The sequence below is a fragment of the Heliconius melpomene genome, chromosome 8, assembly GCF_056956725.1.
Source record: "Heliconius melpomene rosina isolate 202511_hmr_F chromosome 8, ASM5695672v1, whole genome shotgun sequence".
In the NCBI taxonomy this organism is placed as follows: domain Eukaryota; kingdom Metazoa; phylum Arthropoda; class Insecta; order Lepidoptera; family Nymphalidae; genus Heliconius; species Heliconius melpomene.
This window is the reverse complement of record NC_140396.1, coordinates 5,108,648-5,132,835: the sequence shown is the minus strand read 5'-3', so window position 1 is coordinate 5,132,835 and position 24,188 is coordinate 5,108,648. Positions and strand designations below refer to the sequence as shown.

At 30.8% G+C, this 24,188-nt stretch overlaps 3 protein-coding genes across 7 annotated transcripts; 1 reads left to right on the top strand and 2 right to left on the bottom strand.

Moving 5' to 3' along the window:
* Positions 1-1,318: 1,318 nt before the first annotated feature.
* Positions 1,319-4,137, bottom strand: LOC146536815 (uncharacterized). The gene is made up of 4 exons (XM_085189053.1): positions 3,743-4,137; positions 3,235-3,359; positions 2,911-3,003; positions 1,319-2,303 (listed from the first exon to the last, which is right to left on the bottom strand). Exons 1-4 carry the CDS (start codon positions 4,023-4,025, stop codon positions 2,193-2,195), a joined length of 612 nt encoding a protein of 203 aa, XP_085045179.1. The 5' UTR covers positions 4,026-4,137; the 3' UTR covers positions 1,319-2,192.
* A 440-nt stretch (positions 4,138-4,577) lies between these two features.
* LOC146536814 (uncharacterized) lies at positions 4,578-9,771 on the top strand. 2 transcript variants are annotated; one of them, XM_085189052.1, is made up of 7 exons: positions 4,578-4,902; positions 5,739-5,815; positions 6,114-6,317; positions 6,735-6,871; positions 7,229-7,412; positions 8,064-8,190; positions 8,380-9,771. In XM_085189052.1, exons 3-7 carry the CDS (start codon positions 6,123-6,125, stop codon positions 8,529-8,531), a joined length of 795 nt encoding a protein of 264 aa, XP_085045178.1. In that variant the 5' UTR covers positions 4,578-4,902; positions 5,739-5,815; positions 6,114-6,122; the 3' UTR covers positions 8,532-9,771. The 2 variants fall into 2 exon arrangements, with proteins under 2 accessions (XP_085045178.1, XP_085045177.1); XM_085189051.1 differs by lacking the exon at positions 4,578-4,902 and adding an exon at positions 4,911-5,084.
* On the bottom strand, positions 8,935-24,050 carry LOC146536813 (serine/threonine-protein phosphatase 4 regulatory subunit 3-like). 4 transcript variants are annotated; one of them, XM_085189048.1, is made up of 10 exons: positions 23,939-24,050; positions 23,132-23,546; positions 21,986-22,921; positions 21,021-21,213; positions 20,092-20,234; positions 18,364-18,539; positions 17,740-17,930; positions 16,045-16,278; positions 15,502-15,629; positions 8,935-12,999 (listed from the first exon to the last, which is right to left on the bottom strand). In XM_085189048.1, the coding sequence occupies exons 2-10, from the start codon at positions 23,426-23,428 to the stop codon at positions 12,865-12,867; spliced, it is 2,433 nt and encodes an 810-aa protein (XP_085045174.1). In that variant the 5' UTR covers positions 23,429-23,546; positions 23,939-24,050; the 3' UTR covers positions 8,935-12,864. The 4 variants fall into 4 exon arrangements, with proteins under 4 accessions (XP_085045174.1, XP_085045172.1, XP_085045176.1 ...); XM_085189046.1 differs by having other exon boundaries at positions 23,903-23,982; XM_085189050.1 differs by having other exon boundaries at positions 15,529-15,629; positions 23,903-23,982.
* Positions 24,051-24,188: the final 138 nt, after the last annotated feature.

Below are 24,188 nucleotides of genomic sequence, written 5' to 3'. Positions count from 1 at the left end.
ATCTAGACTTATAAAAAATTTTAAGTATCTGTTAACGCGAGCTCCTCTCGACCCTCGCCACTCGATTTTGCTTTGATCTCTATTCTCAATGTAAAATTGAAGTATACAATGTTAATTTAGTCAAGGTTGAATAATTTATATCTCATTCATATATCATTATAAGTAAGTATCTAAAATCGTATATCTAAGTATATATATATAAAATCGAAAGGTCACTCACTCATCACGAAATCTCAGAAACTACATGTGCTAGGAATCTCAAATTTTGCATAGGAGTTATTTATAGGACGTAAGTGCTCGCTAAGATGAGAATTTGCAATATTCGACTTCTAAGGGGTTGTTTTTGGGGTCGAAAGTTTGTATGAAACCTCGTTACTACAAATGCTACGAGTCTCAAATTTTGCATAGACGTCACTAGGACGTAGTCATGGAGACAGAAATTAATAATAACATAGTCCCCTTTGGTGAAACCGTGAGCGGGCCGCTAGTTTATTATAAAATATAGTATAGCTATTAGATACTAGACGAGGCCAGTCGTGGCGCAAGAGCTGAAAGTGTGACTGTAAACGCGGCAGGTTGTGAATTCGATTTCCACTTGAGGAATTCAATATTTAATAATTCCATTTTCTTCGCTTTTTTGTCGAGGCACAGTAGGGGGTTGAGAATTCGGTGGAAAATGAGGACTGTCTTAAGACTAGATTCCCTTTCCCTACCTTGCTATGTGCGGGATATAGCGTGAAGCTAAAAAAAAGGTGATGATGATAATTTAAACCACTTAAAAACAAAATCATACAATTATTTCAAATTCCCTATAAGCATGCCATTTAGAAACGGTAACGATTTTCGCAATCAACGTACGTCTCGCTGCTACATCCCGAATCTAATTAGGTAATTGAGACCATTCGACGGTGTATTGCGGGAGACTGTACGCCGTCAATTAGTTAGCGTTCGCTTCAAAGGTACGGCGCGGCGTTTAACGCTAATCATCATTACACCAAATGTAAGATGGATGTAAAATTTGAATTTATAATATCACATAATGTTCGCATGTTGGATTAATTTCTGTAAGATTTACTTGATATAGAGGCCATCGTGGCGCAAAAGAATGTGACTATAACGCGACGGGTTTGGGTTCGATTTTTTTTGGTTATTAATACATATTTTCATTTCTTCGCTCTGGCACTGAGGCAACAGTCTGGCATCGAGTTCATCCACTCAACGTGCAATGCCTCCAGAATTCGGCGAAAGATCGAATGTATATAATTTTAAAATTTTTACTTTACTCTCTTCAGTCTATATGCCAAATTAAACAAGAAAATTTAGTATGTACCATTATATTTTATTAATTTATTAATAACATTTACATTTTTTGTAGGTATTATTGTAAACATTGTTTAATATAATTTCTGTTGCCTTTTATTTATTAGAAATATAATAAAAAATATTAAAAAGTAAATTATTCAAAAAATAACATAGAAGTGAACACAATAATAAAAAAAAAATTACACACAATTTACTCAACCATATAAAAATTGGCATAAATGTATTAAATTTTTACATCTTGTAACAACCTAGTATAACATTTCAATCTCTGCTGTCCTTATTTGAGAATCAGCATTTTAAGTTGCATACCCTAAGCTGTTGCTACATGAGTGAGGGAATAAAAATTGTCTTATTTAAAGTGGGAAATGAACTCACAACCATTGCTAAGAGTCAAACACTCCCTCATTACAACAAAATAACCCACCTGATAAGGTATTTTTACATAATTAATTAATTAGTAGTGCCTAATATTATATTTATAGTTTTAGCATGTCTACAAAATATGTAATCCAGACTCGCAAGTCCATGAGTAAGCTAAACTAGTACATACCTTTATTTCAATATTTGGAATTACAATGAAGTTTTCACAAATAAAATCTTCTTTAAATCTTGTATACTTATGAAAAGTATTCCAGTCTTACACAATTATTTATAAGAAATGAAACTACTATTTCTATTTTATTTCAGTAAATGCATTATCTAATAATTTAATAGTTTACAGTACGGGTGATACTTTATGGCCACCTTGATGTTAGGCTCTTGACTTTTGGGCATTATCGACTCGAGAACAAAATAATCAAAAGTAAGAAAACCAAATCAAATCAGCACAGCTGACATCAGGATGGCCACGATTTGTCAACCATATTATACTATTGTACATCTCCAGTGCCCATGTCCTTATATTCTCTTGAAGAAACTGTCAGCAATGCTTGCAGTTCTGAGTAAATAGTCTCTAACATTAATAGTCGAGGTTTGGTGTACTGAAACAAAAACACAATATACTATTATAATAAATAAAAGTAATGTGAAACTTATATATTTTATTCAGCTTAATACTGTATTCCAGAGTAGGCAGAGGGAACCTAGTGTTGAGACTTCCCCACTTTCCGTTGAATTTTCAAGGCATCACAAGTGGCAAAACAGAACACCATGCTTTTACCTCGGCACCAGAGTGAAGAAATAAAAAAATTAATAAGTAACGAGTCCTTTCCCTGACTGGGAATTAAAACTACAACAGCAAAATTGTATACTATAATGAGACTTAAAAATTAAAATTTTTATGTAGTTAGACTAGCACTCAATTCCCTTGCAACCAACTCCAAGACATCTGAAGTAAAAAGAGATTAGACATTGGCATATGTATACCATTATTAGTTTCCAAATCAGAGTGACATTAACAAACCACAATTTGAGCAATCCAATCATATGACATGAAGAAGAAGAAGTTTCCAAATATTTTCCTTTTCTCAGTGTGTAAATAAGACTTCAAATAATGTTAAAATTATACTAACAATTAAAAGAAACTATTAAACTTATTCTCGTATTTATATTATAATCTATTATATGTTGTGTACCATCAGTATTTACCTTGAATAATGGTATTAATTTAGTAGACTCAGTATCCTGTCCTCCTGCATTCCCAGTTCTGACTATTAAAGTGAGAAAATATAAAACTCGATTCTAGAACAAATTAAGGAATTTCAATATAAATTGAATAATTTACTAAATTATTTCATATTTTTAATAAAAACAAGATAGCTGTGCATGTTTGCATTCATATACTCTGTTTTTTGCTTTAAATTCTTAAAATTCTAATTATATTCATTTGAATGGTGGTAGTCTAAAACAGCACAGAATTCAACTCACCACTCAATGTTCAATGTAAGCTTAATTTATTTGGAAACTGCTTACCAATTTTATAACTTCATTTATTATGACATCATCTATATTTGACCATGGTATAAAATAATCTTCTCTTCCACAAACATATTTAATTGAACTTTGTACTCCAACAGTTGGAATGACTAATATACTCTCTGTAATAAAAAAAATCTTATAAAACTTTCCGATGCTTATATAACTGAAATTATTTATTCTGAAGTATAGAGGCCAGTCGTGGGGCAGGGACACAAAGTGTGACTGCAAAACCAACTGGTTGTGGGTTTGATCTCCACTTGAGGAGATGAATTATTTATATTTCCATTTCTTCGCTCTGGTGTCAAGGTAAAGCGCGGGGTTGAATTCTGCCACTCAACCCGCAATGCCTCCAGAATTCGGCAGAAAGTGGGGAACGGAGTGTCTTAACACTAGAGCCCCTCTGCCTACCCTGCTGTGTGTGGGATACAGCATGAAGATACTTTCTAATAAGGATATTGGAAAACTAAATGTATATTTTTCAACAAACACTATATTTTCTGACCTGACTGAACTGTATGAGTAATCCAGAAAAAAACAAGAAAAGACAACACTATAAAAATAATTAATATTGTTTGTACACTTATTTGTACATAGCATAGCGCTAGTGCATTAAATATAATAGCTAAAAACAATGATTTTATTGGCCATGCCGATTTTTTTTCCTTGTTTTTGTACGATATAGTAAACCTTTGAGAATTTGGTGAATTATTACGGTTTTCAACTTTCAACGACAAATTCACACCGTTAACATTATCTTGAGTAATTATTTTGTAATTATTAGACATTTCTGCTTATGTTTATTTCATAATTATCTTTGATAAATAAATAATTTAAAATTTGTTGTAATAACAATTTGACTTTGTTTATCGCTATTTGACAATAACTGTCAATGTCATAATTAGTTACGAGCTTAATGTTGCTAGCTTCGAAACGCCATATTCCAAGAATTCAATTCAATTCAATGTTGCTAGCTACGAATTATTTCTTTAGCAATAAATAAAATATCTTTTTGTTGTTATTTTAATGTTCTGCTTCCTCAGTCTCATTATGGCACCGTACGGTAGGAAATTTTTATTAACAAATAAAATTTTTGAAAATTGGTTTGTGGTACAGTGAGATAGCATTTGACTGTAAACGAGATAATTGTAAGATCGATGTACATTTGAACTCGGTATTTAAACTGTGACAAAATGCGGCGTTGGGTTCCACCACTTAACACTGACACTGCAAACCACGAAATTTTAAAACTTTAAATTTTAATTAATGAGCATAAAATACACGCAACCAAGATGGCCATCAGCCACTAGTAAAATAATATATAAAGTACCTACATACCTAAAAGAGAATAAATTTACATTTTAATAACTACAGCAGTACGATACCTATCGATATTACCAATATATAAAATTTGTACATATATAGTGGGGAATGGAGTGTCTTAACTCTAGGTTTCCTACCTACCCTGCTGTGTGCGGGATACATGAAGCTGATTTTTTTAGTACATATTTAAAATCACCAATAAATTCTCAAATATTTTGTTTGGTATCATAGGTACCTTACATTAAATATGATTTACGATTTAAATTCTCCAAAAGTTGCAATAAAAGCAAAAAAAGATGGTTACCATAACAACAAAAGTACAAATACAAGCTTAATGTCAAGGTAATTGTGTTAACTATTCTGTATAATTTAGTAATGCCCTCGGTGTTTGAGGTAATAGATTGTGTACATAACTATGGATAACTTAGAAAATAATGCATGGGTATTTGATTCCCTTGTGGGGTTTTTACATGGCCCTGTATGGAATATACCTTTACAAACGTTCATTGAAGAAAAATCACTCCGTAAGTATTCGTTTGTATAAAAAATAAAAATAAATTATTTGTTTATTCTTTAAAAAATTATACTACGTATTATTGATTTACTTCGATAAGTGTCGCAGTATGTAATTTGGTCGTGGCTTTATAATGTAGACAAAAACATTGTATTATATAAAATTATAACGTTAATAATTAAGAAAATCGCAACAAACATCTATAATTCTATTTTGGAAAAAATTCTAATATGATTAAGGAGTTGTAAGATTTTCGAAGTTGCATTTGCTACCTGTTCTTTTACGAAAATGTGTAAAAAAGACCCCGAAGTGGTAAATTAAATATAAATTAGAACGCCATCATCAAAGAACTGCTGAACTGCATATAAATTAATAAACCCGTGGTGGGACAGACGTTCGAAAGATGAAAGATACTAACGTTCTCCTATTTGCATTCAATTATTTTGAAAATAGACGGAAAATGGAGAATATAGTGAACTACCACTAGGTTCACTCTTTCACTTACTCTCTGCGAACTGCAACTCGCTTTAAAATTAGGTTTGTAGTTTAGCAAATCATTTAGAATTGTATCAGACTAATTCTAATTTTAACGTCTTAGTTTATACACTATCTTCTATAAAGATATTACCACTAAGTACTTATATAGAAATAATACATGTTATAGCTTTTGAACCTACTGATGATGGAGAAGTACTTGATCGTCCCGAATACAAGAAGATACACGATGAGTACCGCAACTTGGTATGTGGCATATATTTAGAAAAAACTTAGGACATATTTATTTGCACTTAGATTATAGTACGATCCACAAAGACGTGGCCGCCTTAAAGTTAGCTATAGATAGCTGCGTAGATTAGATTTTTTATTTTCTCTTATGAGTGACTTTCTTCATAAACCATGTGCAATAGTACAGAAAGCCTAACTTCAGACCCGTCATATATAATTTCGTTAAACTATTTAACATACCTACAAAGAAGTTTTACCAGATTAAAAATAATAAATCATTTTTAATTATATAGTTATTTAAAATTTTATTAAGGTCGACGTGATGCTGGGTTCCTTTATGGATGACATTGGTATAACAGCAGACCAATTTGAGGCGGCGTGCCGTCTCTCCGCCCACGACTTGGCCGGACTGCCCGCGTACTTCCACAAGCGCCTGTTCGAACAGATATGGGCCGCCAACGACTACGAAATGTTCGTTAAGATGATGACTCATAAGAATGTTGAATTGCAATTACAGGTTAGTTTATTAAAAAAGGAACATAAGTTTAAATTAGCAACAATTAAAATACTTGTATAATATAAAAAAAAAATATATAGTTTTTTTTAAATTCACGTTGCACCCTACACATAGCACCGTACGTACGTTTCCAGTAACACACTTCTGTTACCCACTTTCGAGCAAAATTTGGAGGCATTGAGTGGCGGAACTCTGTCGTGCTTTGCCTCGTTAAGAGGGAGGAAAATGAAAATATTACATTTTTCACTTCCTCGAGCGGAATCGAACCCACGACCTGTCACGTTCACAGTCGCACGCCTGTTCCGTGTGTCATAACTGGCCTCGCATATTATATTGTTACAAGAAAGTAAATAGCAATAAGTTTTTTTACTATAATTGGAATAGACATAATAAACTTTTTTTAAATATTATTAATAGGCACTCGAACTCATAGAGAAGAGATTTGGAACTATGCCCAACCTGTTTTCTACGCAAACGGATGATTTAAAATCATCACCTGGTGATGGGGACTCGGACTGGCCAGACTGCGATGATGTCATGACTGAAATAAAAAAGTATTTTTTTACTATTGTATATTTCCATGTCGCTGATCCGTAAACGAGAAGATATTTAACGAGTAAAATAAATAAGTGTTATATAGGTAGAAGAGAAGAAATAAATAAAGTTAAAAAAAAGCAATATTCCTTTAAAATATAATTACTTTTGAAAGGTTTAATTTAGTAACCAAAGGCTATTGTAAATTTTTTCAATAATTAATATTGTAATTGGCAACTCGCAAATGTGTTGAGCAAAGGAAACGTAGTGTGAAACCACTCCGTTCCCAACTTTCCGCCGACAATTTTCAATTTTCGACCAATTCGACCAATTTTCGAGACATTTTTTTTGTTTATTGTACCTTTAAACCATTGCAGATTACAATTACAAGACATCGATGTAAAAGAAGAAATCAAAGTACCGCCCGAAGAGGTGGTGGCTGAGAAACAAACATTGATAACAAAATTGCAACACATCGATAAAAAAGAAGAAATTCTAGATAATAAGAAAGAAAAGATAATACAAAAAGAAGAAATTCCATTACCAGTAAAAAAAGTGGAGGTATTTAACTCTCTATGTGTATTATATAAATTTTTTAAAGTTTTATTTTACTCTTAGCAAAATAAAAGTAGTATTTAAAATATATCTGCCAAGAGCGAATCTGGCTCGCCTATGAAGGGTTCCAAAGCAAATAAAAATCATATTACCACCACCACCACCATTATATTTTTTTCTCGATTTGCTATTTTTAGCCGACTTCAAAAAGGAGGAGGTTCTCAATTCAACCGAAGAATATTCTAATCGAAATTATCCCATCCCTTAAACCAGGAAATCGATTTTGTCCAAACCAATTTTTCCTAGCAGCTTGCTCCTCCGTAGTTCAAAAGTAAAAAGAAAACGGTAACAGAAACGTAAAAGAAAATCTCATGTTACTCCACGCGCACCACACTTCTCTTGATTATTTTTCATCCCTCAGTTATATTGTATGTAGAAATTAAAGTCCCCTAATAATTTTATTTTTCAAAATTATACCATACCTACGTATACATGTATAAAATGATTTGTAGTAGAACTATGAAATGATTTTCATTTTAACAAAGTTATGTTCTTATTATTTATTTGTAAAACTAAAGTTTTAAGTGAAATTAATTAATGTAACTCAAATAATGTTTTATATTAAGCTTAAATCACACATAATAAAACAATTTGTAGGTAACTGACGAGGAAATAAAAGCTCGACAAGAATATTTAAAACAACAACGCGACAAACTGCTCAGTTTAAAGAAACAAGTACGAGAGAAGCGTTTAGGTGCAGCGCAAAACGAGAATGAATCTGAAGGTATCAAAAATTATATTTATAACTATTCAGATTTGATTTAGGATTTTTTAGAAATAAAAAACACAAGGTTAACAGATCTAACTAGGTCCTATCTAAAAAAATATTGTCATAAAACATCAATATCTTTTCCGAACATTTAATAAGATTTAGGGTAATTTAAAAGTAATAATTATTAAACCAATATTCTAGGTCTCCAAGCCTCTCGACCGAAGTCAGCGCGCATTGCCCAAGCAGCGCTCGCTGGGAACCCATTACCGCCGCCCTCAGACGCAATGCAACTACGACGAGCTCTTGCTTCTAAGCTAAAAACTGAAGTTGTTAATAATGACAGCAATAAATAAATAATATTTTAAAAAATATACATTTATATAAATGTAGGTACTTACTAATTTGAAGTTTTTTTGTTTGATGTATCTTTATTAATGAGAAATATTCTTTATTTTTTAGCTATAATGCAATGCAAATATAATAAACATTCACTTTTTGCAAAAAAACTGTTGAATCATCATGATCAATTCATATCAAGAAAATAATCAAGAAAATCATAATGATTTAGCTTTAATTTGAAATATTTATTATTAAACTTTATAAGTGTCAGACACAAAAATCTTTTTATTTAACAATTGTAACAATGTATACTTTTAGAATTCAACTTTCTTTAATATATTAATTTGAATAATCATATTAAAACAAAGTGTATGTACACAAAAAGGAAACTCAAACACAAATAAAACAGACACTAAATATCGCATTGTATTTCCTTATATTTATATTGCTTACGTAACTAGTGACATCATAATAATAGCATTATAATAAGCTTATTTATTTTACACAACTTGCCAATAGGTAAATCTATTTAATTTTCTGTGTATAAATTAGTTTGATGGTCACCCACCTAGACAGATAAAAAATATTCGTTAGTCCTACTTTCATCTAGAAATCTTTTCGTACGGGAATTTCATTTCAAGGAATATAGATAAAAAAGATTTACTCAAATCTAATTGACAGCTAGATGGTATTAGACACGTGGATGTTTGACAGAGTACAAAATAAAGTATTACAATAAAACGTCTATTTACAATTATCTGACACACCCATTCCACGTATGTAATAATAAATATTCGTCTCGCAATAACTGTGCACTACACGAACGCCATTTCACAACGTCGAAAATGAAATCAACAAATGTATGGGGGGGGGGGGGGAGATATAGCGAAATATTTGTACAGGGATCACTATGCATGTCGTATAAACAGTTTTCGTATTCCAATAACTAACAACCTTATTATGTATAGTATAAAAATGTCCAAATTAGTTTCAACACGGCACGAATTAGTTTTATCGTATAAAAATGACCTAGTGTTGCCTGTTCAAATATTCAGTGTGACCATCGTACGCTGGCGCGATTACTTTAAACAATTTTTATCAATACAGAGATCAATGTTATTTTGTCAAATATATAAAATTGATATGTATTTGCATGCATCTTAAACAAATTTACATACAGTACAGTAGCGGTTAGATCTGCCGATAAATAATCACACAAAAATATCACGTATATTACAAAAAAAAAAAGAAAAATTACACACCAAATAAATTACGATTCTTTTAGAACATGCATCCAATTTGTAATTTTTACATTCATGCTTGAAATACGAGCAAATTGCATAAAATAATATTATTGTGCCCTAACGACGCTGCGTCGATATTTATATAACACAGTCACCAAATTTGGACTCTTAACATTAGATGTGCATTTTTTTAACAAAAAAAACTTCACTTCTAAGATATATTTCTAAAAACCCTTAGACGTGAAGTTATCCGAAATGACTCTCATTACAAAAAAATAATGCTATTAAAAGACATTTCTCTGAATCCCTAGAACATTTCTAATATTAAGAGGCCGAACAAATCACGGAATCTGCGCATTAGTTATATGAAGAAACAAATCACTCTGCAACTAAAATTACTTTTCAAATCCTCAAGTCCAATAAGTATTAAAAATAAGGAAGTATAATAATAGGGAAGAATGTTTGTAATCACATTATATGATTATACAGCAATTTTAGTCACTTATCAAAAGTTTCTCGTAGAACTCAATGTGCGTAACATCTTTTAGACCTAAACGGCCTCTGGGATCGGATTAATATATTAATATATAAACGGCGACCTATTTTTACATCGCATGTTGCTATGATGTCAGTTCCACACAAGTGGAATCATCAAATCACCGACCAAAGTACTTAGTTCAGATACATTTAAGCTCTTAGAGCGTATCTTATTTAACACACACCTTATAAATATCATCGGCTATACTTAGATATTAAATTTTACATAGCTGTCAAATCAAAATAACTTGTAAATTATAATAATGCACACGTATTATTGTTACCAATACATACATACAACTCTGAATAATATATCTATATGCAAACGCTCCAACCTTTAAGAATTCTAACATAATAGCAAAACGACAAAATCGATCGCCGACATGAATACTATATGAAACCTAATGTTATTTACATAGTAATTATATTAAACTATATTATAAGTATAATAAAATAAAACGGTTCTTAATCAGATATTTTTTTATCACATACACATTATACATACAATAATAAAGAAGCGAGTAGAAACAAGAGAAGACAAACAAGAACTTCTTATAATGGAAGATGTAGAAACGTATTACCGACAGAAAATCACTTAACTGCAAAGAAAATATACGCTTTTAAATAAAATAAATATAATATATATTCTAATCAATTATATAGTTTTCCAGTCGGTAGCACGATACGGCGATTAACAAACTAAATTAATAATTTTCAATCATCAATATTCTTAAAAATAGCATAAATATTTGGATCTCGAGAATTTATTACAGGTTGAATTGTACAAACCAAATTAAATTATAAATAAAAAAAAATAAAAAAGTTAAATCTGTAGCGGTCAATAATTTCTACAAATAACAAATTGTTTAACTAATGTCTAATATTCGAAAATTTATTTGAATAACTCAATTAGAATTATTTGATCTATAAAATTCCCCATAAGTTAAGCTAATTTTATCTGTATCTAAAATAAAACTATTTTGTTTACAAATTCGTCTAATTCTTTAGTGTAACAGTGTCCATGAATTAGGTCAATATTCAAAAATTTTATAAAAAAAACGATTCTACAATAATTTTACGCAAATAATGTTTTACTTGATGTTTTACCCAAATTTGTTTTATTTTTTAAAATATTTTGCGATTGTATAGATCAAAGAAATCACTCGTTTCACGTACAATACAAATAAAATAAAACATACAATCTAATATCATTGTCTTATAAAGATATTTATTATATTCTGTACATTGAAAAAAATTAAACAAATCAGTTTTATTACTTCTCTTGTAAATAGCGACATTTTCTTATATTTAATGGCCACTAAAATAATATATTTAATTACACATTAATGCTAATTCTATGAGATCCAAATAAACATGCGATATGGAAGTTGTAAAAATGAGGGAGGGAGAAAATTAGTTTCTCATGCTAGTTGAGCTCTTTAGAAATTTAATTGACAAAAAAAAAGAATTTATCATACTATCAAATATATTTTCAATAACTTTAATCGATTCTAACTATATAATTTAAATAAGTTATGTTTATTGTGGTTATCAATTTAATAATTTGATAGCAAAATAAATTATACCGAAAAAAACCATTTCAACATTTTCTATTTAATATATTGTAAATTCAAAGTTGAGCTAATTGGTTCCACATTGCTGGCAAAAATTTCAACACTTGTTGTATAAGGCAATTTATGTAGTAAATAAAACTATTTATTTTTTCACATTTAATATTGTTAATGTAACATTTTGAAATGATTCTCAAACCATGCTTGAAAAAATAAAATCATGAAAAGCTCAACTAAGAAGAAAGGAACGTAATTAAAGTAAAATTGTGCAAAACTAACAATGGCGAGTTTAATTGTGTAAGAATCAAATGAAGACACAGCAATTCCACAAGTATTACCTTATATCTCGTTGTGACTTATAACATATACATAAATGTTTTTGACATAAAAAATGTAAGCCCCACTCAATATCCTTTGTACTTTGTTAGTTCAGAAACATAAGTCAACCTTTAAAATTTCATATTTTACATACATATACGACCGGATTTGTTCTAAAGTGTATTTCGATACTGTCCGAAATTACAATAACACTACACAATATATTCTAGATAAAGTGATCGCCTCACTCGTATTTACAAACGTGGACAATTCCAACTTTAATTTTATTTTAATTATATCTAGTCCAAATTTCGTCTGATTGTGGTCAAATTTATTTAATTTAACCTGCCTTGATTTTAGCATAAGAATGTTACGTAAACATATTTATTTGCAACCAGCTATTCCACCAGCAAAAAAACGACAATTCAAAAAATAGTAACGAAATAAAAATAATTAAAATTTCTTTGAGACAAAACTATTATGTGAATAAACATCAATCGACACACAAATAGGCTTACGCAACAAACTTGCCACTTGTATACAACAAAAAAAACCTCAAAAAATTCACAAAACCTGAACCTGCGACCGTTTACCATCCGGCAATCCATGACACAGTATAGCGAGACATTTACATATATTCCTTGAAACACTTGTATCTACATACAAGGTGTGGGCGACTACGCAAGGCGCGGTCTCTTGGCGTCCCTCTCGTCCGTACTCGTGGTAGTGGTTGTGGTTGTGGTGGTGGTGGCGGTAGTAGTGGTACTGGCTTCCTCCTCCTCGTCTGAATCACCGTCGTAGTCTACGAGACCCTGTATACAAAAATATTATTATTAGTGATTAGAACTTGGAATAAGTGCTCAAACATCTGTCTAGATTAAAAATGTGAGAATTCTAATGTTGACATACTTAGAAATCAATTATATCCAGTATTAAGCCAAGTATAACTAGGATATAAAAAAGAAAATACATTTATAACTAATAATTTTCATAAAAATTAAAAAAGGTACAATAGACCACGTGTCTAGTGTTTAGCTAAAATATATTATAAATTGAATTTTTATTACGTTAACTATTGAATTTGAATATAATAATGTGAGAATTATATTAGACTATTTCTTTTACGATTAGAAGAGTCAATTATAAAATTGAAAGTAATTTTAAGTTTCTGTTTAAAGTTGTTAAAACTAATTAGAGGATTTAGATAAAGCAGATTTAAAATGAATATTAATGTAAAATTAATTTGTCTTCAAAATTGTTTACTTAATACAAGTTACAACCAATCTTATTAAATTTGTTTAAATACATATACATTATATTGATATAATATCCTATATATATATCTTATAAAACAAAGTCGCTTTTCGTGTCTGTCTGTTGTTTCTAACTCTTCTTCTTCTAAACCATCCAACGGATTTTGATGCGGTCTTCACCATTAAGTCGAGTGTTTTTCGTAGAAGGTTTATATATAGTTTATTATTTGTACATTCTTATGTAAATTAACATAAATACGATAAATGTGTATAAAGTCCTACCCGTTGAGACACTTTCGCGCATGCGCTGCTCTAATGGTAAGTACTACATGAAAAAAATGTACTGGAGTATTGTTCCTCTTAATAAGATCTACAAAAAAGTCCGCGACGGCATATTCGTATCTTTTAAGAATAACGTGTAGTGATCATTTTTCTGTCTAAAAATAATAATTTCAATATATTTTTTATTGTGAGGGATATTTTTCCATAATGGTATTAATCCTTATCCTTTAAAATACTTTATTAAATTTCTAAGTTAAACGAGGATAAAATTTGCTTTTTACAATATTTCGAAATTGCGAATAGTTTTACAGAAAAACGCATTTAATTGTTGACACATCCCGCCGTTGACACATCAGCTGTATGTTACTCAAGTTTCACTTATCCCTTACTCTCAGCATATAAATAAGTACATTAGTTACGTTGGCCATTTAATGTAGACCAAAACTGTCTTTTACTGTTTTTCATTTTAATAAGTACTTTAGAAGTTGTTACAATATCAAAACAATCCTTGCTGCGAAACGGCTCGCCACTCGCCATGCGTCCGCCGCGCCCGCCTGCCTTACACGCATCGGTGGTTCAGTGGTAAAATGCTCGCCTGCCATGCGGGCGGCCCGGGTTCGATTCTCGGCACATGCATTCTATTTAATTTTCCTCACAGGCAGCCACGTCGTGCTTGCTTTTCATCAGGGACAGAATACCCCCTTCAGCATTAACCACAAGCTCGATAAAAAATAACCCGGCTGCCTCTATAGCAACGAAGATTTAGTTAGATGCGTTTGCACGTTTTGGATAATTGGAGTTGAATGTATTATTTAAGCGCGATATATTTGGTTTCACATTTTTTGTAGTAGTTATTAGTAGGTAGGTTTTTGTTTATAAATTCTTCCGTTTAAAAATAGTCATTTAACTATCTAAAAATAGTAATTTAAATATATTTTAATAAGTACTTGAAAAGATTAGTAGCGCAGATTTAAAATTACGGTACCTACTAAAAAATCCTTGCTGTGTAAAAGAATTGGAGAATCTTCATTGAAACTACAAAAATGCGGGTTGCATTAGGGTTTAATTAATTTTCACATTATCTTAAGTGCTTTGCAAACATACATTACATGAATAATCCAGTAGTTAAAGCGGGCGAAGCCGCAAGAGGGTCGCTAGTTTTCTTATAAAACTATATATGTAATTGTTTTGTTTTATGTCAACATCCATTCATCAACATTTAAGTAATTGACAACACACATACAAAAGCAAAAAAAACATTATTTCCATGCAATACTACAAATCAAAAAGTGCCATGTTATTTAAAACATACTATTGGTTTGTTTTCATTTTTATATTTAGAGACAATCTCCCACCACAGACCAAAAATTAAATTATTAAGCTTATTTAAACAAAAATAAAAGACTAAATACAATGTTATTACTAACACACACCAAATCACCTTTAGTATTTCCCCCATACATTGAGGCCATTATAAAATATATACAAATCAATGATCCCTAAGTGTAAGCGGACATGTCGAAGAGAGAGTTTACTTGAGAACAGAATAAAGGTTCATCTTGCTTAATAAAAGGAAAATAAAAGAATAATTATAAAGTGTATACTATAATACTTATGTTTATAATTTTATTTTATTTTAAAGCAAGACGAACCTTTATTCCGTTCTTCCCAAAAATTTCTTATTTGATATGTCCGTTTATACATAGTGACCTATCGAAATATATATATTTCTTATGTTTCTCCATATAGAAGCAATATTGTGAGTGAACTAACAGTTACCTTATTGAGTAATCTGGGCGTGGATACCTGAACGTCGGTGTGCGGCGGCTTGGCGGCGTTTAACAACACCCGCGACGGACCGTTCACCGTTTCAGTGCTCGAACATACTTTCTTCTCTACTATTTTACCTGTAAATTAAGTTTTTAAAATAATAAATTTATGTCCAGAATTTACTAATTCAAATTATTTATATTAAACTTTTGAAGAGCAAAAATAGTTTCTTATACAAATACTGCTGTAAATGAGAATAGACAGACAAATTTAAAGTTTAGAATACATTTCGAACAAAACATTTATTTAAGAAATAACACTAACTTGTGAACATAAAGACAAAATTTGAAGTCAATATTTTACCTGATACAATACTTTTTATTAAATAATTTTTTAAAATCTTTGATCTCGCTCTGATGTTAGTCTTTCTAAACTATTGCGCATTGTTGACTTGGAAAAAAAATAATCAAAAATTATAAAAATCTCTAAATGAAATCTGCGCAATCATCTATAGTCAACTGCAGGATGCACAAGTACATGTGTCATAATCACCAATGGCGTCCAACGCGTGGTGCGCGTGCGCGTGCCCGTGCGGGTGAGCGTGCGCGTGCGGGTGTGGGTGCGCGTGGGGCGCGTGCGCGGCGTCGAGCGGCGCGTCGTCCTCCAACTCGTCGTCGTCGTTGAACCACATCTCCTCCTCGTCATCGGGTTGGCGCGCCTCGCGACGGTAGCGCGTGCGCAGGAGCGACGGGACCACCGCCTCCGCTACCGTTACGCTGCCCGATACTGCAATTTAGACGTTTCAAATTGTTATTATTAAATGACATAATAGTAGAACAGTCACAGCTATAAACGTAATAAAAAACCCATGTCGGGTTTGATGAATGATTGTATTTATTTTCATTTCTCCACTTTGGTAAGACAAAGTTGCATTCAGTTTCACCACTTAACATATTTGTATTGAAAGTGAGCAATGGAGTATATTGACACTAGGTTCTGCATACAGGTCTTTTTAGCGTCACACTAACGGGTTCATAATGCAATTCATAATAATAACTGCAGTATCATCCCAATCATATTCTTGAAGGTCAACCATGCCCTAGATTTTACAACATTATATTTGACAACACGCCCAAACTTTAGCGTTAGCAAATTGGTTCCTCTTATTATCTCATTTTGAATATATGTGTCTTTACTATGGATTTAATCAATAGCCCTATTTTTAGCGCCTATCATCAAAAAATTAGACTATTAAAAAAAACTTGTTTTTAATACACATTTGTTTTTATTAAAATTATGTTTACCTAATTATACTTATCATTAAGGATGTAGGCTATCGAATCGCTATCTCTAAAGATCACGTTCAATTTGAATCAATTACGAAATATAACCGCGTTACGTAACATTACGACATGCCACACTAATATTCTTAAACGTGAATGAAAGGCACAAAAAGAATGTCAAGGTTACAATAATACTGTTAGTCTCATTATTATTTACATTTTTTGTACAGAATAGACGACTGAACAAATTATCGACATTCTCCTTGGGAAACATTATAAGTAGCTATAACAATAAAAAAAAAAATACGAACGTAATTATACCACATTCCTTACATTAATATTTTTAATTACTAAACAAACAACGAATGGTGGTAGTATATCACTGTTTTTAGAAATAAGATATGTATATTAAGAACTAGTATTCAGTTTGTAGCTTTGGTCACAGATTAGAATATTATATTTTTCCCAATTTGACGAAAAAGCGTATAAATGTGTTGATCTTTAATATTCCTGACTAATCTCATATTATAATTGGCATGGTTCATGATAAATGAAGAGTTGAATCACATTGTATTATAGAGCCCCTTAGATATTTGCATTATTCTATTTTTTTTTGTATTTATTGTTATACAGGGCAACAGAATAACATCACGGGTAAAAATGTAACTGTCTAACTATCACAGTTCACGAGATATAGTTTAAAAAGCGGAGTTTTAGTAATGGGTCCCATTTTACCCTTTGGGTATGGAACTCTACAAAATAGAAAGCTTTCTTATAACAGTTTTTTACTTAAAATTACGTAAAAATACTTAGCATACTTAAAAATATTTAAATTAAAATAGGTGGGAGTTTATATTATATACAGATAATCAATTCATTCAATAAACCATAATGGTTACTAATGTACATGTCTTATGGCACACATGGCCCCATTCACATAAAAGCCACTATATGAATTCCTTACCTCTATCCCTTTCCTTTAACTTGTCCTGGTGTTGATCATATCGTGTTTTTAAAGCCTTAAACGTTTGTACATATTCAACATCCTCTAAGATCTTTCCATAGTTTTCCACAACATGAGAACATAGCGATTTGATGTCCTCCAATTTTATAAATTCAAATAATTCTAATATGGCAGAATCTAATAAATTATACCTGGAACGTAATGTGTTAATATATTACACATGTGTATGATTTAGACAATTTTTATTATAGTACACATAAAAGTCACATTTTGCTATAAGAATTTCATTTAAAATTAACCTTTGTGATCAACATTCAATTTTAGTACAATGATATCTGAAAATAAAAGTTTGACACGCAAAAGTGACTTATATAAGAAAAAATATTATAGACATTGCAGATTTTTTCATTTACAATGTAGCCTTTTTTTCCTTTTTTCTTTGAATGTCAAAAATTTGTGTGTCAAAAAAAAATGGTTTGCTGTGTCAAAAACTAGTTTTGTAGATAAAGGAATAAATAAAGAATATTAAAGCACCAATTAAACAATAATCTATGAAAAAGTTTAAACATAGACAAACAATATACAAAAAGGAAATATAAATAATATGTAAATGAAAATACTGACCTGCCATTATTTCTAAGAAAAGCATCTATAACTGGTGCAAAGAGATTCCCCTTTATTATGTAACGGTTGTAATATTCGTCTTTGAGCGCTATTATTTTCCTCATAAACCTGAGCGCGCCGAGAACTAGGAACGTGTGCATGGATCTCATAAGAACCAGTATGCGACGGAGCAGGTCCTGTAATAGTAAAAAATATGTATAACTATATTAATTATATCATTTTAAAAATATAACTTAAACATTACAATTCCACTGGTTAGTTCGATAGATCTCTTATAGAGATAATTCCACCTTTGTGAACTAAATATTTTTAATGTTGTTTTCTTATGTTTTAGTACAATAAAGAATAATTCAAATTCAAATTCAAAATATTCTTTATTCAAATAAACTTATTATAAGCACTTTTGAATCGTCAAATGAACAAATGAACAAAAGGCTACCACCGGTTCGGTAGGCAGTTCTACTGAGAAGAGCCGGTAAGAAACTCAACAGATGCTCTTTTCAAAATCAATGGTACAATCACAATCTATTACATTAGTTGGCAGCTATCCTGCATTACATTCAATAGACATTAATTCCATACATGTTTGTACTCTATGTATTCTTGAACAGTGTAATAAGCAAAATAAAATATAATCTTTAAACATTGCCTTAAAAATACAAAAAAAAATTCAACAAACATAAAATGGGAATCAATGTTGGTGTTTCAATAGAAGCAACAAGTGCTTAAGCTATGCAAGAATGGTAAATGCTTAGGCCCTCATGACGCGACGCAGCGTCCGACGGTGAACGCGACTGTTGTCGGTTCAATTCCTACAAGGTGCAATGATTACTTTCATTTTCCTCATTCTGGTAACAAAACAAAGCGCGTGGTTCCGCCATTCAACACGCGTCTCGAAAACCAAACGGAAAGTGAAGTGTTTAACACTACATTCCCTCATTATTCATTAATATATGCGGGATATAACATGAAACTATTAAATTCAAGTAAAATTATACAATAAATTGCTACCATATTGATTTATATCACATGAAAAAGATTTATTTCATCTTATATGTACTTCAATGATAAGCAAAGCAACCTTGGCTAAGATCAACTATTATATTTCTGTTTTATATTTACAAAACATTTATATAAATTATTAATTACACATTTATTAATATAAGTTGTATTTCTTGTGTCATTTTCTCAATATCATATACATTATGTTATTATAGTCTTATGAAACGAAACTTTCAATAAAACATATTTTGCATTATATTATGTTTTGATTAGAGATATATTGAGTGTCACATTATTCATGTATAATAATTTATTATAAGGTAAACAATAAATAAATAATATAAGACAAGACAAATATGCCTTTGAATTTTTGTTTTAATAATTGGAATTCTCATTTTTTATGTTTTACAAATAAAAAATTATAAAATGATGCCTACATATATATATATATATATATATATATATATATATATATATATATATATTCTCTATTGCACAAAATAAAACATACAGAAATATAAAATGACAAAAATAGTTGAAAAAGGTGGGGTTATTACTTAAAGAAATCTCTAAGTTAAGTTTCTCTTTAAGTTATTAATAATTTTTTTTCAGCTTCACGCTGTATCCCGCATATAGCAGGGTAGGCAGAGAGAACCTAGTGTTAAGGCACTCTGTTCTCTAATTTCTTCGAATTTTATCCATAATTAATAAAAAAAAACAATTTACCTTATTCAATATGCAAGTTTTGATATGGTATGTATGATGTTCAACACAAAAGGAGAGTAACTCAAGCACTAGGCCCAGTAGCTGCACTGTGTGATAGTCTTCTTTTAAAGGCTTCTCCCCTGTTGTGTTTTGAAGTAATGGCGCTGAAACATTTAATATTATTAAATATTCATTTAAATATAACATGGACTAGCATAAACATGAAGCAGTTATGGAACAGATGCATAAGCATGCGACTGTAAATGCGACGGTTGTGGGTTCGATTAACAATATCGTTTTCTCTCTCTAGTAACAAGGCAAAGCGCGGCGTTGAGTTCCGCCACACAACACGCCATTTCTTGAGTAGTGGAAACTGAGGAACAGACTGTCTTAACACTAGATTCCTCTGCCCAACCTATTATATGTGGGATACAATGTAATGAAGAATAAAAATTGAACAGAATCTGACAATGCAAGCACGATAGTTGGGGTTTCATTCCCTGCTAAGGATAAGAAATAATTATTTTCATTTTCCTGCTCACTTAAGATTAAATGCAGCTTTGAGTTCCACTACTCAACAGGTATTTTGTTGAATGTAGGTACAAAAAACCACTGATCGATATATTACACTGCTACTTGAGTGTTATTTTTGGAATAGACCAATTGTAATTAACTATTGCGTAACGACTACACACTAAAATTTATAAATACAGCAACATAAAGTTAAAAATGTAAAATTTCTTTTAAAATCAAGAATATATTTTTTGCCGAAAATATCAATTGTTCAGTTTTCTAATAAGATGTGATAACCTGATATATATATGTATACAAACTAAGTCCAAATGTGAAACCAAAGGTTGCAAAATCCAGCTATCAGGCACTGCCATCAGGCACTGCCTCACTGCACCACAACAGCCCTCATCTTAATATTTAACCAAAATATTACTTACCTATTAACGTTTGTATACTGTGCTTATAAAAAAAGTTAAGAAAATCTGCCTTTTCACTCTTATTGACTGACGCAAGCATACTTTCAGGGTCAAGGAGTATACGTAGAACACCCATAAGTTGCACCGCACCACCCAATTCTGGATCTTGATCCCTTAGCATTTGTTCTATCACTATGTTTAATAACATTTGTTCCTGGAATTTTATTAAGAAAAATAATAATATTATATAACAATTTTAATATAGCTTTCTGCATATAGGATTCTTCTTTGCTTGGTATTCTAGGTTTGGATATTGGACCAGATGTATGAAATATATAATAATATAACCATATGAACCGTTTATTTTGAAAGTGGTGTAAGTCCATTTTCTTTTGTTTCGAGAAAATTAAAGGTTAGTATGTCGATGATTATGCAATTTCATTTACCGACTGATTTTAAGTTGTTCAAAATATGGGTTTTTTTTGAGAAAATAAACTAGGACTAGTTATATATAAAAAAATTACATTAAATTAAGCATGAATTACGTGATAGCTCATTTTTCTCAAAAATGGACTTACACCACTTTCAAAATAAACGGTCCATATGATTAATTGATTATACATAGGTTCAAACAACAGCACATGTGTGTTGTAAGTAGATACTTTTTTCAGGTAAAAACTAAATATTGATCAATTTAAATGTCACCAAAATAAACATTAGTAGTGTAATTTTTAAGAGAAAAATTTTGCCATTTATATTTATTTTACTTAAATTAAAAAATATTTATGTACAAACTTATTTTTGGTGGATAGTGAAATTATGGCCAAAGGCCATTATTATTTTATATCATATTAATAATTTTAATGTAACCCACTGTACCTATGGTCAATCCCTTGATTACTTAATTCTATTTAAGGTCATAGACAAAGTCACAGCCAAAACCTAGTAGCATAAAACTATATACTTGTTAAAAAATGTTTACTTACCTCTTCAGTATTATTTGATTGTTGTAACGTATAATCCCTCACAACAGAGGGTGAGAATTCAACAATATATGTTAATATATCTATAGATGCAGTCTTTGTTTTCTGATCATCTATACTTAATGTTATTTCTAAAGCTGGCAGGACACCCAATGTAACTAATGTCTTATAAAAAGTCTCTTTATCTTGTGGTTGTAAATTCTGCGAAAAATTACAAAACTCTTTTAAAAATAGAACTAAGTCTCGCCTTTTACCATCTGGTGTCTTCTCGTCCATTAGCAGTTTAAATAAATCTGTTAGGAATTTGTCGTCCTCCTCTATGAGTTTCACTATTTCTACTTTATTAAAAAATATAAAACTGGACAATGTGCTTAGCAGATTGTCCTCAAAAACTGTAGGTGTGGGTAAAACAATATCCTGAATATATTGTACTCTGTATGTTTGATGTATTTTCGCCAATAAGTCTTTATTTTTAATAGGAATGGCCTCTCGAAATTTAGCTAGCTCTCTAAGATATTCTCTATGTTTTTTCGGTTGGGGTAGACTGGGATCATATTCCAAACAGCCAACAACATCAAAAATAGTATCATCTGCAAACATTGTATCAAAAAGTGTGTTTTTATTGAGGAGAAATATACTTTTAAATATCTCATAGAGATGATGTAATCCCTCAATATTTTCAATGTCCTCACACATATGGAAGAGATTTAATAGTTTCTTAATATAATGTTGACTGTCTAAGGCAGCAGCTAGTTTATCTTTCCTGGCTGGTGATACTAGACAACTGTTCATTAGTTCACTAATATCTTCCAGTCTACCCATTTCACATGCGGGCAGTTCCACAGGTTGAACACTATCAGACATATCATCAAACCTTTCATCTTCTGATTCTTCCACTATGTCTTGTGTTATTTCAACAGATGGGTCTTTTCCTTGTACCTTAAATATAAACAGAATATTTGAGGTTACTTGTGCACTTGAAAGTACATTTTTGCTAAGAATGGTGGAAAAGTGAATACTTTTGTAAATAAATAAAATGGTAATATACAAAACCATTTTTTTTATATCTTATGAACAAAATTGAAATGTATTTTTATTAAAATATTCCAACTAGAATAATTTATTCACTAAATCAATATTTATATTTACCTGACATATTTTTTCCCAAATTTCATCACAACCAGCTTTTTCTTGAAAACTTAGGGCTAAGTCAAAATTGTCTCCTTCTGACCAAACTATCAAAGTATCTTGCTGTTTCTGATAAGCTGTATCAGGTTGTATTTTACTTTCCAAGAGAAGGGTGCCATCTGACTCAGCCCTTACTAATAATGAGGTCCCTTTTAATCTCTCCACATAACATGATGAAACATGACCAGTTCCTCTGTCGTCCCACTGTCGATCAGCATTCAGAGCGTAAAGCTTGACTCTTCGTCTAGTGTCTGTCATGATAGTCAAGGCGACTAATACTATATACTCAAATATAGAATCAATTATTCTGGCGCTTATCTTGGGCACCGGTTTATATATTTATTTAACTCCCATTTGTATTAAAACTTATGCACTTCTGTAACAACGTATTTTTAAATATTAGCACCAATAATAAATCGCAAAATAATCACCAAAATGCACATAGTAATTATAATTACAAGACTTGTACGTCGACGGCCACATCAAAAAATAAATATACAACAATTCGGCACCGTAATAGCATCGTGGTCACTTAAAACAACGAATCAAGGCAATTTTAATCATTCAAATTATTTTTTTTGTATGACAATGGTTCACTAAATGATCGGAAATCACAAACAAAACAATACAACTGTAAGCCTTTCACTAGACTAAATAATCATTATTAAATACGTATACTATAACTTAATTAAGATCTTCATCAAGTAAACTTTCTAAAAACAAGATATTTACCGGATTACACATTATAGAATCGTCAAATTGACGTACCTTCAAAATATTAAAACATCAGACAACGCCATATTGGATTCACAACAACGCTTCGAATATAGGGGTTCTCAAATTAAATTTTTTTGTGGCGGGAAATTTGAAATAATTTTTCACTCTCGTTTTATTGTTTTTATAAACATTTATAAAAAAATATATAAAATACTATTGTTGACAAATTTAACCTCAGTGTGTATTCCACTATATACTATTTATAAAAACATATTTAGGTGCTAATTTGGTTTATTATGTA

Bases quoted from the DNA above. Each gene is read 5' to 3' on its own strand.
- LOC146536814 (XM_085189051.1), top strand. From the start codon at position 4,976: ATGGATAACTTAGAAAATAATGCATGGGTATTTGATTCCCTTGTGGGG. The intron at 5,085-5,738 runs GTAAGTATTCGT...TACATGTTATAG, and splicing joins CATTGAAGAAAAATCACTCC to CTTTTGAACCTACTGATGAT. The intron at 5,816-6,113 runs GTATGTGGCATA...AATTTTATTAAG, and splicing joins ACGATGAGTACCGCAACTTG to GTCGACGTGATGCTGGGTTC.
- LOC146536813 (XM_085189048.1), bottom strand. From the start codon at position 23,428: ATGACAGACACTAGACGAAGAGTCAAGCTTTACGCTCTGAATGCTGAT. The intron at 18,540-20,091 runs GTAAATTGTTTT...TTACTATTACAG, and splicing joins AAACTTGCATATTGAATAAG to GACCTGCTCCGTCGCATACT. The intron at 17,931-18,363 runs GTCAGTATTTTC...ATTACGTTCCAG, and splicing joins TTTCTTAGAAATAATGGCAG to GTATAATTTATTAGATTCTG.
- LOC146536815 (XM_085189053.1), bottom strand. From the start codon at position 4,025: ATGTCTAATAATTACAAAATAATTACTCAAGATAATGTTAACGGTGTG. The intron at 3,360-3,742 runs GTCAGAAAATAT...TTTTTATTACAG, and splicing joins TACTCATACAGTTCAGTCAG to AGAGTATATTAGTCATTCCA. The intron at 2,304-2,910 runs GTAAATACTGAT...TTTTTGTTTCAG, and splicing joins AATTAATACCATTATTCAAG to TACACCAAACCTCGACTATT.